The sequence below is a fragment of the Labrus bergylta genome, chromosome 8 (genome assembly GCF_963930695.1).
Source record: "Labrus bergylta chromosome 8, fLabBer1.1, whole genome shotgun sequence".
Lineage (NCBI taxonomy): Eukaryota > Metazoa > Chordata > Actinopteri > Labriformes > Labridae > Labrus > Labrus bergylta.
Window position 1 is genome coordinate 11,221,167 of NC_089202.1, and position 18,540 is coordinate 11,239,706.

Below are 18,540 nucleotides of genomic sequence, written 5' to 3' on the forward strand. Positions count from 1 at the left end.
CAGTCAGGAGGAACTGTCGCCAACAGGGAGCAGCATCCAGAGCTCAGAACTGACAAACTGATAGCTACCTTTGTGCTCAGGGGCAGCTCAGTCCTTTTGCATTGTCATGCAGTCAGGATCCCCACACCTCACCTGCCAACTAGCATTGCCAGAGCAATATGCAGAATGTTTTCCACTTTAGTACGAGGTTTTTTTTAATACTTTAAATCACTGAAGAATTATTATGGATATTTGAAGATCTTGTATCTCTAAACAGTATGTTTCACTTCAATAGGAATTGTGTGCAGGAGTTGATATAAGAACATTAACTTCAGCAAAGGTCGAAAAAGAAAACATGCATAAATACTGAACTTCAAGCGTAAGTACTTCCTACAAAATGTAAATTAATTTAATTTAATGTACATGTTAAGAGTAAAAGTACTGATTTGATAAAAAATAGTGTTAGGGTTTAATGTTGTGAATGCTCAAGGGCGAATTACATTTTGCATTGTTAAATCTGAAATAAAGCATTAAAAGTAATATATATATACTGTATATGTTCTTTAAATATAAACTTAAAAACCTTTCTGCAGAGTTTAATTTGGTAGATGAATATCGTGAAGTATGCAGAAAAAAGTAGGAAGAATATAAATATCGCTCAACAATGTACGGAAATAAAGTCTTCAAATGTACTTTACAACGTTAACTATTGCCACTAATAACTACATAATGTTGTTGTTTTATTTCAGGAGTGAATGTTGGACATCTACAGGTCAATTGAAATGATAAGTTGTATTTTTTGGGAGTATACAGAACGTGCTATGAAAAGATGTCTGTATTTTAAATGTTGTATATGCAGATGTGGTTTGGACCAAACTTTTAAATTGTAAGGCATATAAAACTAAACTAGTAGAGAATCTACTCCAATGCATTGAGCATTTCAAGTCACTCCGTCTGTATGAATGAGCAGAAAGTGAACCACGATACGGTATCTCTGAAGATGAGCGCTGGCTGCAGCAGTATTCTTTGTTAAGCTCTCTCACTCTCTCATTGCTTGAATTATTCAGTATTTTCAGAAAACTGTGGAGAGGAATGACGGAGGCAGAGGAGGTGACGGAGAAGAGGCCATTGGAGTAAAGAGGAAGTGTAGCTGTGACATTATGTAAAAAGTAAACATATGATTAACAGCTATGCTTGGAGCATGGTTGTTTCTCTTTCGTCTTTTGTATTCTTCTTAAACATTTAAAAATGATAAGTGCCTTCACTCGCTTCAAATTCCCGTCCCTCTTTTATTAAAGCATAACTCTGATATTGCATCTGCCATAAAAAAAATAATATTTTATACAGTTTTTTCTGCAGGTCCATGATGTTATGACATTTAATTACAACCCCAATTCATAAAAGTTGAGACATTGCGTTACATGTTAATTTAAAAATCAACTTTTGACATATAGTATTTGTGCTATTTCAATTTAATATGGGGTTTCAATGTTTTGCAAATCATCACATTTGTTTTTATTTACATTTTACCCAACATCTTGGGAATTGGGATTGTTCTTACATTTTTCATTTTTAAATGTTTAGTTTCAGCTCTTTGTCTCTCTTTTACTCTATTTGTTTTTTTTTGTTAAAACTCCTCTTTTAAGGGCTGGCTTCCGCACATCCACTGTATGCCACTTCTCACCTGTCTTTCAACCCAACACTAAACCTCATATGGGGATGAATCTTAAGCAGATCTGTGTGGCACAACACCGCTATCAGCACCTTTGAGTGCATGGAGACACTTCCACACAAGAGCACACACACGCGCATGCGCACACGCACGCACGCACACGCACGCACACGCACGCACACACACACACGCACACGCACACGCACACACACACGCACACACACACACACACACACACACACAGACAATAATCCTTGACCTGTCTTATCTTGTCTCTTTTCACTGATTAACACCAGACACACACTTTTTCTGGACGTTTTAATTAGAGCAGAGAGGACACACACACACACACACACACACACACACACACACACACACACACACACACACACACACACACACACACACACACACACACACACACACACACACACACACACACACACACACACACACACACACACACACACAGCATCAGCAGCTTGTTCTTTCACTCACATGCTCCAGGCCTCCTTAGAAAATCTCAGATCTGACCGATCGTTCCCACTATACTGCCTGTAATTGTTATTATCTAATTGGCTGTAGGCTTTTCTTATGTCTGCAGGATTTATAATCCAGCAAATCTCTCCGTCCTGAGACCTGTCTGCCACACTCAGGGCTCATTAGAAAAAGTGTTGACGACTCTGTGTGTGATCTGTAACTCATTCTGGTTTTGTCTCAGCCTCCTCTCAAGACAATAACTGACCTCTGTATAAATCTTTTAAGACAAGGAATATAATATTCTCACATATTCTCTACTGTTCACACTGTGCTGTAGCACTTGTGCAGCTGCCAGGAGTTACACTGAAAGATTGTATACGATACCATACCATATGACAGATACGGTACGATATGATACACTTTATTGTCCACTAGCTAATTTGTCTGGGACTCAAGTGCTGCACACATCCAACTGCCTCCACAGTAGAATCAATAAATAAATGAAAGAATAAAACAAACAAAAATCCACCTGTGAACAGAAAAGCTAAAACCAGTGCAAATCAAAAAACACAACATGTATTGAACAAGATCTGCACAAAACACAACATAGGAGAAAGGGTTAAAATAGATTATTCTAAAATTCTAACCCTCCTGTGAGGAACTTTTAGATTGGGGTGATTTTGTGCCGTCTGTAGACAAAGTGATACCCAACATGTCTATTCTCATTCTGCTTTCACTGAATGTCAGGGGAAATTTTCAAATAGGCTGTTTCTGTATTGTGCAGCCATTCAAAATTACAATGCTGAAATAATCCATCTTGATGCTGATTGACTCGTCTGTATTTTGAATGTCATTAAGAGGCATCAATTTTATTTCCAGTCTGTTTCATATCCAGCTAAAAACGCATCACAGGAGATTTAAGACACACAAATAAAAACAGATAACAAGTTTGCATTAAGGAGGCTTTCACCAATCAAAATAAAATAAAACACAACAAAGGGAAACATTTACATATTTCATGTATTTAAAGCGCCAAACGTAGAAGTACCATTCGTTGATTTACTTATTGATAGTAAATTCAAAAGTGTTAAATGTATGTACATAGAAGATCAGGGGGGAAAAGGTTGGAAACAGAGGAACAGTACAGTGTGCTCTTCCAAAAAGAGTTAATTTTCATGTAGTCTTGTAGAGAACTTACTTCGCCGCTACCCTCTCCTCCAGGCTCGATCATGTAGGTGTGATTGCCATCGAAAAACATCCCACTGAAACAGAGTGAGAGAGAGGGAGAGAGCATAAATCAACACTTGTCGCTGTAGTTTTATTCAACACTAGATGGAATAATGCATCTGAATTCAGCTCCTCCTCTGCAATCAGAGCAATACATTAGCCATCCCAGAGCTTGTCCAGCTATCTTTTATTGTATTATTGCAGCATTTGTCAGAATAATGACTGTAATGCACTCCAACAAGGTGCAGTTCTCGTCAGTCCTGACTGCCATGTCCGGGACATGTTCGGATAAGAGGAGGATAATGTGAACCAAAAGGTCTTCCTATCTGAGATTCAACCACACAGCATCACTTAAAGGTCACATCAGGATTCAACCTCTGGAACAACGACTTATAGTTTGGTCAGGTTTTTTGGAAGGGGTGCAAATCTTGATGATCCTCTAGCATTTTTTGAAAGATCTCTTACCATGAATGTGAAATAAACACAAGATACTTGTGCCAATATGAAAAGATAAACACTCAGTGAAGACAACCCTCATCCCACTTCTGCCCCTTGTACCTATGATTTCATTTTGTAATTTTCCTGTTTTATTTTGAAATCTATTATCTCCTGTCATTTTAGTTCCTGCCTTCATGTGTTCACCAGTCCCTTGATCACAAGCACCTGTCCTCTCGCCTCCCATGCCCATTAGGGTCCATGTCAAACAAAAATCTATCCATCTATCATCCATCCAGTTCATATACTCCTTTGTTTCCCACCGCAGTTGCTGGATTGTCTTTGTTACTCTAGTGTGTGCATCACTTTCAAGTATTTCATAGTTTTGACTCAGCATGTTTTTTTTCTGACTTGGAATTTTGCCTTTGCCCTTATGGATTTGTTTATTTTTTGGACTGCCATCAAGTGTATGACCTTGGTTTTTGTCAAGTAAGACCAAGCATTTTTGCTGAACTCTATTGTGTCCTGTTCTACTCTGCTTCTGGGTCTTCAAATGTCTGGTACCGTTACAACCTTATTCACTACTGACAAGTTATACAACCTAACTTATGGCCATTAGTTGCCACCACAACCAGAACAGTGTTGCCAGCGTCAACAGACCCAGGCTCCGTTTATGCAAGCCAGCCAGGCAGTACCAAAGCCCATACGAGCTACTGCACTGACTCTTGTAGACCCTGCAGAGGGCCAGCACAACACCGGGGTTGTCAAGTGGGAATGTAGAGATGTGAGCAAGAGATGCCATGAAACACAAACGTCGTCATGACCACGCAATCATTTTAAAAAGTCCAAAAATCTATTTCTCATTTAGCAGTTTGGTGAAGGTCTCCTTGTCTCTGCTCGTCCATGTGTGTGCATGCGCACAAAAACGTCATCCGCTAATTAACTTTATCGGAAGCTTTTAGGAGATTGGTAGGGTCAAACTGTGAATTCACAAGGGTAAACACACCAACGGCCTTTCTCTTCCAACTGTCCCTGCCTTTTTTCCTCCACTTATTACATCGTGGTCCAACACTGCACTTTGAGCAGATTATGAACACAGGAAAAAAAGGTCAGAGTTACAGACACAAAGAACGGTCATGCTTGCGAACACATTATTTAATTCTTAATCCATAGGTCGTGAGTTAATGATTTGGTTTTCAAGGGACAACATTATAATTTATATTTATTTTTTGGGGAAACAGGAAAAATAAAATCATAAGAAAACAGCTTTTGTTCAGTTGAGATCACAGGATGAGAGTCTGGTTCATTGGTCTCAGTCTTTATGTTCACTCTGATCATTTTAGGAGATTGATTTAAGGCATATTCTAAATTGCTAACAAGGTCAACGTAAACAGTTCTCAGTATTGATCATTTGTTAAGCAGATAAAGATTTGCTAAAACAGTCAACGCTTTACTGTATACATCCATGTGATGGGTGTGGCTGAGAGCATTTCTATCTTTACACAATTCATACCTTATTGAATTGCAGAGTAAAGTTTGTGTGTGTGTGTGTGTGTGTGTGTGTGTGTGTGTGTGTGTGTGTGTGTGTGTGTGTGTGTGTGTGTGTGTGTGTGTGTGTGTGTGTGTGTGTGTGTGGAAAAAGAGGACAGAGCAGGATGTATATTACGGTAAATACCTTACTCAGCATAAGGGAAATACTCTCCCTCTAATGTCTAAACCCCCCGACACCACAGAGCACTCCCTTAACTCCCTCCTTCCTTCACGTACACATACACACATCAGCGTTCACAGGGCATAGTCTGGTTGTGTCCGTTACATTTATCATGTCTGCTTGTGTATTTCTTTCCATGCTAAAAAACAAACAAGAACATTTCCCAAAACCTGAGATTTAAAAGATGTGTGACAGTAGCATTATAACGTGCTTCACTCACATTGGGCAAATTCATTATTAGTGTAAACGATTAACCTTGAGAAGATTAGACAAACTCATGCTCTACTTTGACATTATTTTGTGTTTAGTTTACACATTTGTTTTGCTGATAAACAAGTCACCACAATCACATGAAATATGCAAAAGCTATTAAAGAGCCGCAGCTTGACTTATTAAGCAGTCCTTAATACAGTAGTCAGTTCATTAGCTGAGTTTACTCCCCGCACTGATTAACTCTTTTTGATTGATTTGTTTGTTTATTGTTTTCTTTTTGATTATTTCGCCTGATGAGGTATAATGATTTCAGAATGAATATTAAGCCTTAAAGGAAAAACTAAGAGGAAGACTGATAGAAGCAGATGTGAAAGGTTTTGTTAATTAACTTAACTTAAGACTTCATAAAGCTTAGAACTCTTCAGCATCACACCTCAGACTAAAAAAGTAAAAAATAAATAAAAATAAAGGCCGGTTATGCTACCATACACTTGTTTGTTATGTGACATTAGCAGCACACTTCTAGATGGTGGAGTTGGAAATAATCAGTCAAATACATTCCTAGCTGGTTAATGTCAATGCCCCGACGATTGAGAACAAACTGCTGAGTTGACATCATATTTGGAAAAAACCTGGTAGGTCAAAGTAAACGTCTGGTTGATAGATTCATTAAACTGTTCATTCATTTGTGTCCTATATGAATATTGACTCACATGTATTTTGTGTTAAGATATAAGGTTGTACACGTTAAACTGGTCTTTGCAGTTAAAGCAGTATTTTTAGTGGTTTTTAAGGTGGAGGTGCTGTTGCAGAACCAGGTCATGAACAAAGTTAAAGAATCAGCTAAATAAAAAATACTAGACACAGCCATCAGTGTGTTGATTAAATGCTAACTGGGAGCGTCAATCGTGGGGATTGCATCCTTTCGCTTAAAGATCATGACCAAGTTTAAAAAGAACGATTTCTAACTCTGGTAATTTCTTCTAATTTATGATAATATAAGGACAGCATAAAAAGCAAAATTATTCGATGGATAAACGTCCGCTCAAAAACAGAAAAAGTCTGGAGGTCCAAAGGATGACATGATGAGTCACTCAATTGATTTTAGCCTCTGTGTAGGCACATAACGAGACTTACAAGGAGCTTTCTCTAGCCCAGAAATTATACTTGTTTACATATATATTTTGGGTTTCTACATTTCTTTAGTGCGTACAACTATGTAAGGCAAATAGTGTGTGTGATTCTGTGTGTGTGCTAGTTTTCCATCTCATGTTCACAGTTTGGGAGGAACACCTTTTTCACTTTTTTCAGTAATTGTGTTTAAGCACCTGTGAAAAACACAACTTTTCTACACAAATGTGTGTTTTACGTATTTGTTCACATGTGCCCTTTTTTATGCAAACTTAACTCACATACTGTACAATATACATAATGCATTTTTACCCTGCAGGAAGGCCACTCTCTTGTTTCTTTACACTTGACGGATAAACACAAACACATGTATACTAACTTCTGACACGCATAAACATTGTACATGTTTTCCTCCAAGCGGGCCTCGTTTCTGACCCCTCTCTCTCTGACAGAGCGCTGCTTTAGAACACTAACTCTAAAAATACCAACTCCAGGAAGAGAATAAGAGAGGGAAAAAAGAAGAGGAGACATCTGAGCAGCACCTGTCTAGGTGAGTGATCGCCAGGGCAACAACATTTTAGAGAGGCACACAAGAGCTGACTTAAACTAATTGCATTGACCTAAACGATAAATGAGAGCGAGGCCCTGCAGCAATATTGACAGAAAAAAACACTCACATACATCAGCTACACACAATATTCATACTTACTGTAATCCATGACAGGTTGAGAGAGCCACAAAGGAGTGAGGAAAATCTCTGACCTTCCCTTGATAGTAGCAGTGCTCTCCTCCCTGTAAGCAAAACATAAACACACACAAATAGAGATCAGACAAACACACAACCGCCTCCTGAAATGTCTCAGAGAGCCAAATACTCCTCTAGCTGTTTCTATTATCATATTCCATCAGTAAATGAGTTCAGAGCGATCAATCACACATAATTCATTTGCTAACACACACAACAAGTGCAAGTATGATCAAGTGAAGAAGCGTGTGTGCATGCACTGTATGTTTGTGTGTGTTTTTGTGTGGTACTGCGCACTACCATCTGTGTGTTAACTTCTCTGTGACTCCTTCTTAACTTCTCACAATAGGAAGGCCACAGCATCGGTCAGTTGTATAAAGACAAAAAAAACTTTCCATATCTATCATGACTCGTCGTCAACCACTCATTCTATCCAACTCCATCTGTGTGTGTGTGTGTGTGTGTGTGTGTGTGTGTGTGTGTGTGTGTGTGTGTGTGTGTGTGTGTGTGTACTTCCTGCGAGCGTAAACACACTTTTATTTTCTACAGACGGGTATGATGTCTAAGTGTCTAAGTGCTCTGCAGGCCATCTCTTCCTGGTCCACTTCTTGCTGCCTAACAGCCATTAGGCAGGAAGCCGGTCTCCCCGAGGAAACGCAGCTTTTATCAGAGGATCAATTTCTGCTCTACGGTCTGATGCTGTGCAACAACGCAGTGCTCTGTCCACTTCTACCAACAGCTCTGTCTGCGGACTTCATCTTAATCCATGTCTGTCCGATGGGTTAGTGCGAGGTTACATGGAGGGTTTTGTTTGCATTGTTCAATGACATGGCGCAAAGTGAGTGAAAACAACCGGCTAAAGGAATTCACTCCCATTCTGACCCCGATCACAGACCTTCAAGTTCATCCAAAAAGAGTTGTATGGGTTTTGGGTCAGTGCTCTGTGCTCTGTGCAGGCCAGTCAATTACTACGACTTTAAGCTCAGAAACTTTTTGCATATGTGTTTTTCACAGGCACACTTTCATGTTTAAAAAGGAGCACAACATGTCTAATAATTATAGTTTTTTGTCACAGGAATTTTCTACTTTTTGAAAAGAAAATGCAGTTACTGCCTCTCTGAAGACAGTAAATAAATCAGATGAGAATCTAACAAGTCTTTGGAACTGGAGCCTGCTTTGCCTAGCTTAGCATGTAGACTGGAAACAGCTAGCCATTCAGTCCTAGGGTTACAAAATACACCTGCTTTGTGCACAACTAAAACTCGCAAGTTAATACATTAAATCTTCTTTTAGTGTCTTGTTGTGACAAAAGAGTCGCTAGACAGCGCAGAGTCAAGTTAGAAACTGCATCAGCCAAAGAAATCATTCATATACTACCAGTTTTACATCAAACTGATGTTATTCCACTTGTAAATGAGCTGGTAGGAGGATTAAGTTATTTTCACACAAGTTAAAAAGTGAATCTAAATTATGACACGCTTGTCTATCATTTATGAATCCGATTTTTAAAGGACAAAAAGAAAGAAACAATGAGCTCAGGCAGGTCTCCATGCAGCTCTGTAAATGTCTATATTATCACATCCAAGATGACCAGAAACAACAAATAAGACCAAAGCACAGCTGGCATAAGAGGGTCAAAGTTTTTAATAAAAAGACAGATATATTAAACTTGTGATTTTTTTTTGTATCCATATCCAGTGTATGGTATCAGATGAAGTTTGCTAAGTAAACCTGACTGAGTTAGAGAAGATGAGTGAGTGAGAGGTCGGGTAAACGGCGTAGAGCGAGTGTGAGCTGAAGAGACAGAGAGGGCTATTTATAAGCGGAGCTGTGCTCTACTATCCCAGCGTCACTCCTCCCCCTGTCGCCCTGAACCTTCTGCTCCACTTCTCATCAAAGCGAGAAACACCCAAAACCCAGCGATGTGGGTACATCCTCAGTGTGTGTGTGTGCGTGTGTGTGTGTGTGTGTGTGTTACTAAATTTGTCTGATCTGTGATCTCCGAAGACCTGTATAAGAGTAATACATCATCTAATCTGGACACAACAATGCAAAAGGTGAAGATCAGCTGGTAAACAAGTAGGGCAACCTGCCCTCTGCATGTCACTGAAAGTTTGAGCACATTAGATAACTTATATGAAGACAGGCGTAACACAGATATCATATTTTATTTTCATGGAGTAGATGTAGTGATTGTGTATATTTGGAGATTAACTACTATGAGGATAACAATGTTTTCTTTACAGGGAGGGATAGTATGTATGGGTATTCAAACCTACTGTACTGTATGTGTAACTGCACTTTTGTAACATAACTCTTTGTGTTATAGACCATTGTAAACAGTAGAGCTATGAGTGAGCATAACTGGTTATTGGTGCTGGCTTTCTAATGGTAATGGTAATGGCCTTGAGCTTGTATAGTGCTTTTCCAGTATTTTGACTACTCAAAGCGCTTTGACACCGCAGAGCACACCAACCCATTCAAAACCATTAACACACTGATGGCAGAGGCTGCTATGTAAAATGATCATCAGAAGTAACAAATCCCATTCACACATTCATGCACATTCATCGCCGCCAACGAAGTTTTGGGAGCAACATAGGGCTAAGTCTACCAACTGAGCCAAAGCTGCCCCGCTAATGATGGCTGTCTCCCCATTAGGGCCAATAAACTTACTCTATACAAAAGCCTTAATTCAGAGACCAAAAAAATGTATTTTTTTCCACCTATCTTTGATTAAAAGGATTATACAGATTCAGTTAAACTTTGTATATCAAGCAGTAACCTCCCGTGTTAAAAGATGAAGCCAATGCGGAAGTGCAAAAAACTTTGTCCACTTGAGGCTGGATCCAAATGACTCTGAAGTCCCGTACACTTCCCATATTAAAATTACTATTTTGACAGAAGAAATTAACATGTTTACAGACTGGTACAAACCAAATTTGGTCTTCCTTGTTATTGTCTTTATCGGAACACGTTATTCGGGGTGTACTTTTTTCTTTTTTACTCACAAACTACTTTTGGAATAATAATGAGTATTGTATCTAAACATCCAATCCATACAAGTGTAGCATGTAAATTTGACCATTTAACTCTTAATGGATACAGATCTTGGGTTTAAATCTTCAAATAAATACATTAAATAAAAGCCTTAATGGGGTGCCGATCGCCTAGTGGTTATGACGCCTGCCCCATGTTTGGAGGCAATAGTCTTCAGCACAGCGGCCGTGGGTTCGAATCCGACCTCGGCCGTTTTGGTGCGTGTCACTCCCCCTCTCTCTCCTCCAAACATTTCCTGTCTCTCTTCAGCTGTCCTTTGCAACAAAGGCAAAAAGGCCAAAAAAATGTCTTTAGAAAAAAAGCCTTAATGATGCTGAAACTAGGTCAAAGTGTTATAATAGAATCAGGTACATCCTTTATATCCTTGTGGCATACTTCTTTTTATACTCTGTGTAAACATAAGACTTATAATGGAGGATAATTTGTACAATAACTGCATAAATTATCCATTACAGCGAGCTGTAGCATCACATGAGCTTAAAGGGCTGAAAAGCTCTGCAGCTCTTTAACTGTATTTGCTACATTTGTTACTTATGTACTACATGGCCAGAGAAATGACGGAGGCAGACTATTAGAGCAGCAGCTGTGTGATGACGGCTGACACTTTGACCTCTGTGAGCAGAGTAACAAACTGGAGCTTGTCTCATATTAACCTCCCTGGAAAGCAGCCATTAATAAAGAGAGCCACATATTCTGTAAAGTGTAATAAACAAAGCTTGAGAATAGAGCCCACACACAAAGTAAACAGATCTTTTATCTGTAAGGTGGATTAATTCACAGAGAGATCACTTTATAAGATCCATAATTACTAGAGACTATATCAGTGGTGTAATAACTGGATCATTCTCTGTAAAGTATATTATATCTTTATAATCTGCTTCTTAGCTGAATAAATCCTGACCCTTTTAATCCTCCTCACTTGTGTAATGTAAGAAGAAGCCTCAGTGGCTCTCCTGTAATTTACGTCCAGATTTCAGAGGATTATCACAGCAATCTTAAATTCATGTTCAAGCCACAGCTACCGTGTCAAACTGGTCCTCTGATATCTCAGATGAACAAAGACTAAGGGCCCGGATAGGCTGTGCTTTCTGTACATTGATTAACCAATAAAAGGTTTAGGGAGGAGAGGGAACCTGTAGCAGCTACAAAGAACTGCAACAGAAAAACAGAGCTGAGAAGAAATCTTCAGGGGAGTGGATTCAGCTACTCTGCAGGTTTTATTATTTGTTTTAATCCAAGTTGGATAGGCATCATCCATTACAGCTCTAGCTTACTTAAACTGAATCCTGACTTGTTGTACTTCCCTGTCTCTGAAATCTAACAGATGCTAGTATTGTCAACTTGTTTCAATAAACACTCCTGTTTTCTTACCTCTGTTTCCTTAAGGATTCTCAATATATTAAGTGAACATGGGTAAGGTTAATGGACGCAAATCTTTTTTTTTTAAAGATTTATTTTGGGGCATTTTGGGCCTTTATTTTGAGAGACAGGACAGTGGATATAGTCAGATATCATGGAAAGAAAGAGTGTGGTATGACATGTGGGAAAAGGAGCCACAGGTCTGATTCAAACCAGGGTCCCCCACTTGGATGACTAAAGACTCCGTACATGGTTCTCACCCACTAACCACTACACTACCAGCGCAAATCTGCTGTATAGAACTGCAGCAAACCACTGACAGACTAGCTGTCACCTATTGAATCAATACACTATTCATTTGATGAAAATGTTTAATGAGTAACTTTTTGTAAAAAAAAAAAAAAAAAAAAAATGTCTTTGTCTTTTTGGTGTGCATATTGTTTGGTTTATGTCTATGGACATTAACAGAATATCTATAATCAACATGGCCCCACCTCCAGCTCTATCTCCACTTTTACTTTATACATCAATGGTAAGCAAACAGTTACCTTGTTACACATCAAGCAGATGTTGGGCGACTTTGGCATTCACCTTTGTTTTTATTCAGTTCGTTCACTCCCTTTTTGCTCTGTGTTTGGTCTCCACTCACCCTCATGGTTCTGAAGTTGCTAAATGCTGAACTATGGTCACCAGTGCACTAACAGAAAGGGAATCATTAAGACTCAAACCAAAACGAGCTCAGAGACGTACAAACAGTCTGTAAGGCTGAGAGAACCTGTAAAGTCTTTCCATCTAGCAGCAGTTGTTCAAACCACATACTGGTTGTATTTGAACCTGGTTGAGATCTGATTACTTGTCTTGCTTTCATAAAAGCATTTCCAAAGTGTGTTAATTGCCTTTGTCCTCATCTACATAACCAGATACAGACTGCAGGGTTATATCAGGGCACCATGAACACACTGTATAGCTTTCATTCTTTATGTTGAGGGTGGAGTGAAAGTGTGAGTGAACATGAGCAGAGATGATTTGCAGAATCTTACATTGGTGACGACAGTCCTCCCTTTCTCTGACAAATGCCGCTCCACGTACCCCGAAGACAGCAAATCACTGAGAAAAGAGAGGAAAGACATAAGAGAATAAAGATAAGAACATTTGTGATTTTCATTTGAGTGTCACTTAGTTATACAAGTTTGCTTGTTTTTTTTTTTTAATGGGACAGTTGTATTCAGTCTTGGCAGCAGAGAGCTTCAGAGCATCAGCCCGGCTAATTATGACCAGCGTACCGGGACGAGGCTATTTCCAGCACACAAACTCACACAAACATAATTATACAAATCCAGCCTTCTAGCAAATGTCTGGTGTGTGTACTTGTGTGTGTGTGTATGTGTGTGTGTTTGTGGGATGAGTGTGTCTGTCCAAGAAAATAAGGACAAGTGAAGGTCAGTAAGGAGTAAAAGAAGTGACACAGGCAGAATGGGAAGGAGGCAGGAAATAAATTGAGAGAGCAAGGAAGTGAAAGAACGGCATAAATAAGAGGAAATCAGTCTATGTGTGCTTTCTCAGCAGAGCTGGACCCAAGAATCCCAATGGAGATACACACTGCAGGGCCAATCTGAGACAGAGATGTATGAGCTATAGTGCAAGCACACACACACAAAAGATACACACCCAGAGCATTGCGGCAAATGACTTGGGATTTGTCCATTATTCAAACTACTCTTTAATAAAACAAAACTTAAAGTTTCAGCCTCTTACAGATCGATCTATAAAATTAGCTTGTACCAAACTTACAGCATTAAGAAGTACACAGCAGAGCACGAACAGTTTTTAAAGGGAAAAATAACTCGACAATAACAGAACAGGTTTCAAAAACCACAAAGAGTATCGAAGAAAAATAAAGCCTCCCCTTGAGCTTTGAAATATAATAAGCTAAAAATGTATGCATGAATCCACACCGTGAAAATTCATAAATTGTAAAATAAAATATTGTATATAAAAGAATGTATGTAGTGATGTTGATTTATAGGTTGTTTGAAAGGAGAATTGAGCTTTCATGTCTTATGCCATCACATTCAGTGAGTCAGGCCTGAGCAAAGATTTATGTAAGGCTTTTATAAACACAAAAATCCCGAACAGAGCAGAACAAAACCGACAGTCCATCAGCAAACTGAGTTTAGGGTTAGCTGAATAAGCAAACTTGAATTACTTTCTAAAAGTTCTCAATCACTGGTTGGACTGTTGTGTTTATAAAGTCAAAGTGAAGAAATGAACACAAAAACTGTGCAACCGAAACAATGTGCCGTATCTGAACAGACCATTCACCACGCTGAACCAAAAAGCCATCAATCATCTGCGACTTCCTGTCAACATCCAGACAAGAGAAAGTCAGTGTGTTTAATCTTCATCTTGTGCTCTCACCAAACATAGCAGCCACTTTTCATTGTAACATAAACAGTGTGAGGACACTCAGGTGGAAGTCAAATGTAAAGGTGTGAGATTTGCATGCCAAAGAATTCAGACTGAAAGATAAATACAACTTGATGACAATGACACTGCATTCATTAAGATATACGAATAAAATGGATAAAATGTGGCAGAAATACTTTCATATGAAGGCTTGTGTTGATCTTGTGATAAATATTTGTATTTATGTATTTTTATTAAATATAATGAAATTGAACTACTACATTACTTTACTGTTTGTCTAGCTTGACATAACAAAGCACTAGTAATCCTTTTTATGTACTGGTAACTGTTCAGATTAGTAAAAAACTGAAATGTAACATCTTAATTATTGAGCTTTAGAAGAGCAAGGGAAGCTATTTCCTATGTTTACCTAAGATCACAAATCAGCCCACTGTGGCTTCATGGTTTGCTTACAGATATGAGAGCGTTGAACTCTCAGCTGAAGAGCGAATAAAGTTCTGCAGGAATTTGTCCTGAAAACCAGAATGAGTTTAAATGTTGCACTTTCTGCTTCCAGATCATCCTGAAGTTATTCTTTGTTTGTTTATTATTTGGATTCAAGGTGTTAATATATTTAGTAAAAAAGCTTACAGACACCACAGAGCTTGTCAGAGGGTTATATGTTATTTTGCTAAACAGGGAAAGTTTGAAGATGTGATGGTTTTGATGTTGCAGTTCTTCAAATCTACTGTTGTACATTTATAGCTTTGGATTTTACATCTTAGGACAACATTTACGCCTCCCAAATTGTAAACAACATGGTTATTAGTGGAGAATAGACTGATATTATATGCTTTGTTTTGAGAAAACTAGTGCAACCCTGCCTTTAGTGTATCTACAAAAATATTGCTCTATTTATAATTAATCTGTTTTTGACCAAAGTTTTCCACCTACATTTTCAACCATTTATTTCCCTTCAATTTGGATAAACTTGCTTGAAGATCTAAACGTCTATAATTTATTAGACTTACTCTCTGTATTAATAAAAGCTTTTTAATATCCTACATTTCAAACGCAGCTAAATCTTTCACGAACAGACCGACTTTTGAAAGCAAAGGAAAAGTAATTCTCTGTAATGAGTCATAATGAGGCAGATGGAAGGAAAATGTTTCCTTGTGAAGGCAGACACATGATGTTTTCTTTCTCTTTTTTAAAAATATAAACTGAGCTTACTTTCAAGAGGTGAATGTTTTCCAAAGATGGTGAAACGTATCTTCTTATATTATACAACTTAACCACCTGACATCAGCATGCACACGCACACAGGCAGTGAAGGAGGAGGCTCTCTAACATGACTAATGGGCATTTTGCTACAGCAATAAAAAAAAAGCTGCAGCGAGAGAGCTGGAGAGCGTGGAGTCAGATGGAAAGAGGGAGAGAATGACCATCAAGGGGGGAATAATGACTGAGGGAAGGAGAGAGGCAGTAAAAGTAAAAGAGAGGCAGGCACAAGGTGTGAACACATAGCTCAGGGCCCTAAAAGATTTCCCATCATGCACTGCCTTTAAGCTCCTCTGCGTCGCTGTAAAAAAGGCAACCCCCATAGCACACATTTCACCCCCTCCAACGTCAGGTCACACATAACACACACATATCACATCAACTCAAACACAACAAAATACTACAAGTGTAACATGCGAACACTCCTCGGACACACAAACCGTTTCTTAACATTTAACATCAAAAGTATTCCCCCTCCAAATATTCATACACTCCTGTGATGAAGACATTCGGTGTGTGCATGAGTCACTGGGTCACAGCCGCGCTGTTAGCCTTTGTTCTGTTGGGATGTGTGTTTAAGATTCAGAGCTTGTGATCTTATCCGACTGCACGCTGAGCACAGACTGGGGAAACAAGGAAGCAGCATACTGAGGCGGCACGGCACACACACAAGCCTCTAATGGAGGACGCTGATAACAGATTTCAGCTTTAATTGTTGGGGGATTTAAATAATTTATTTGACAGACAAAGATGCAAACTCAGCCTCAAGCCCAACCCCCACCCTGACGTATGCACGCACAAATCTCCCCTCAAACACTTCCACCCACCACACCCTTACTCTTTCTGTTAACATGCATACATGCACACGTTTAAAAACTGTGAGTGCCCACTTTGCCATTTGTCTCCGATATGGAAAAGAGAATTAGAAAAAATAAATGTGACCACATCATAACAACATCCACAAGGTTCAACAAACAGTTTGAAAAGTGGTAACGCTAATGTCAGACATACCAGTGTGGTATCTAATACCTGCAGACAAGATGTGGGACTGAACACCCACGTCTCATTTTCTGTCTCACTGAGTGTCTCTTACTCTCATTCTCTCTGCTAACTCTCTGCTAGTTATCCTCCCGCAACACTGGCAGATAGTTTTTTTTACAACCTCTCGCACAGAAACATCTGTGGGAGAGCTGGAGTCAAGCTGTCAATCAAGGCCTAGAGGAGAATTCGGAGGTGGATCCACAGATGCTCCACTTTCAGCTTGCATCATGAAACTGCCATTTACATAGTAATCAAAACCATGTCTTGTTTTCTCTATACTTTAATTCCAGCCAGCCCACTTACACACAAAAACCTAAAAGCTATGACACTCCTTCAGGTTGGAAAATGAAGACCTTTATTAAAAGGGTCTTAATGAAGTTGAACTGAATTGGGTGAACAGAGTCCATGGCTGTCACTCACATCAAACATCACCTGTCCCTTTAAAGCTTTTTGTTTTGAATTTTTCAGGACAAAGACATCTGCTATGGCAACCCAGCCCGATCTCCTGAGGTGAATCACACAAACACACACACACCAAAATTCCGCTCACGATCTTTGTCGCTTGGCAGCAGCATGGCACTGGGATGAAAAACAGTGCAAGAAAAAAGGACCAATCAGCTGGACTAATGTTTTTCTGTGTGGGTGTGTGTGTGTGTGTGTGTGTGTGTGTGTGTGTGTGTGTGTGTGTGTGTGTGTGTGTGGGTGTGTGTGTGTGTGTGTGTGTGTGTGTGTGTGTGCAAATGTTAGTGGATTGGCACAAGGGTAGGGGTTCCAGGCTTTTCATCGCTTTCACACAGTCCCTTCTAGCTGCTTTCAAAGACTTTAATACAACCCAACATGTAAAAAAAAAAAAAAAAAAAAAGGATAAAAAAAAATACAAGGCAGGTTTAATGTGACGCATCAGATTGTTAATACACATCTATACACAAGCACTGTAGTCATCAAATAGACCTCGGCTCCATATATGGATTTTTTTGGCAATTTAACCCTTTCATAAAGGGCAGCAGCACACAAAGGGCTGAACATGTGCTGTGTCAGGTGCTGGTAAAGAGGAAGGGGGGGGGGGGGGGGGAGAGTGCCAAGGAAACAGAAAAGGGAGAGAAGGAATAAGAGCACAAGAGGAAACAAGGCTGGGAGGGGCAAGATAGAAAGGTGGATAAGAGAAATAAAGATGCGAAAAGGAGTGAAGGAGAGAAAATGAGAGAGAGAGGCTTGATAGAGATTTCTCTTTGGGGAAAGATGTAGCTGCCTTCACCTGCCTTTCTACCCTCCCCCCCCCCCCCACACCCCACACCCCCCACCCCCACCCCCGCCCCCGCCCGTCCCTTCCACTGAGGCCTCATTAAGGGTCTCCAGGCTATGATTCATTCACTCTCCAATCACTTATCAGACACGCAATTCCACCGAAACACTCAATGGGATCCCTGGTCTTATTGCACAGGGAATACTGACGCTCAAACCAAACACATTGATGCTAGCAGAGCAAAAAAGAAAAAATGAAACCAAAAGTTTATGTTCACTGCAGCCTTGGGTCCATTATGCAGTTAGGTCTATAGCACGCAAGATACAGGCAAATAGAGGTGCGTCGTGAATTATGCAGCGCATAGAGAGGCTGTGGACACGAAGAAGAACATGCAGATCTGTATCTGTTACAACATGTGGATTGTTCATGAACTCTATACGGACACATACACAGTCACAGACTATTGGAGGCCTGCACAGTCAGTACCAAGTTATCATGACTTGATTACTTTCGAATTGATTTATGCTATTTAAACACTCACATCCATCACTGTGTTT

General features: G+C 39.5%; 1 protein-coding gene across 2 annotated transcripts in view; it reads right to left on the reverse strand.

Annotated features, from left to right (window-relative positions):
• adam22 (ADAM metallopeptidase domain 22) overlaps positions 1-18,540 on the reverse strand; it is a 60,250-nt gene that overhangs the window by 29,406 nt on the left and 12,304 nt on the right. For both annotated transcript variants that reach the window (XM_029278903.2, XM_065958013.1), the window contains exons 4-6: positions 13,053-13,119; positions 7,558-7,640; positions 3,330-3,393 (exon numbers count right to left, since the gene is read on the reverse strand). In XM_029278903.2, the coding sequence (XP_029134736.2) occupies positions 3,330-3,393; positions 7,558-7,640; positions 13,053-13,119 (214 nt within the window). The remainder of the gene's footprint in view (positions 1-3,329; positions 3,394-7,557; positions 7,641-13,052; positions 13,120-18,540) is intronic.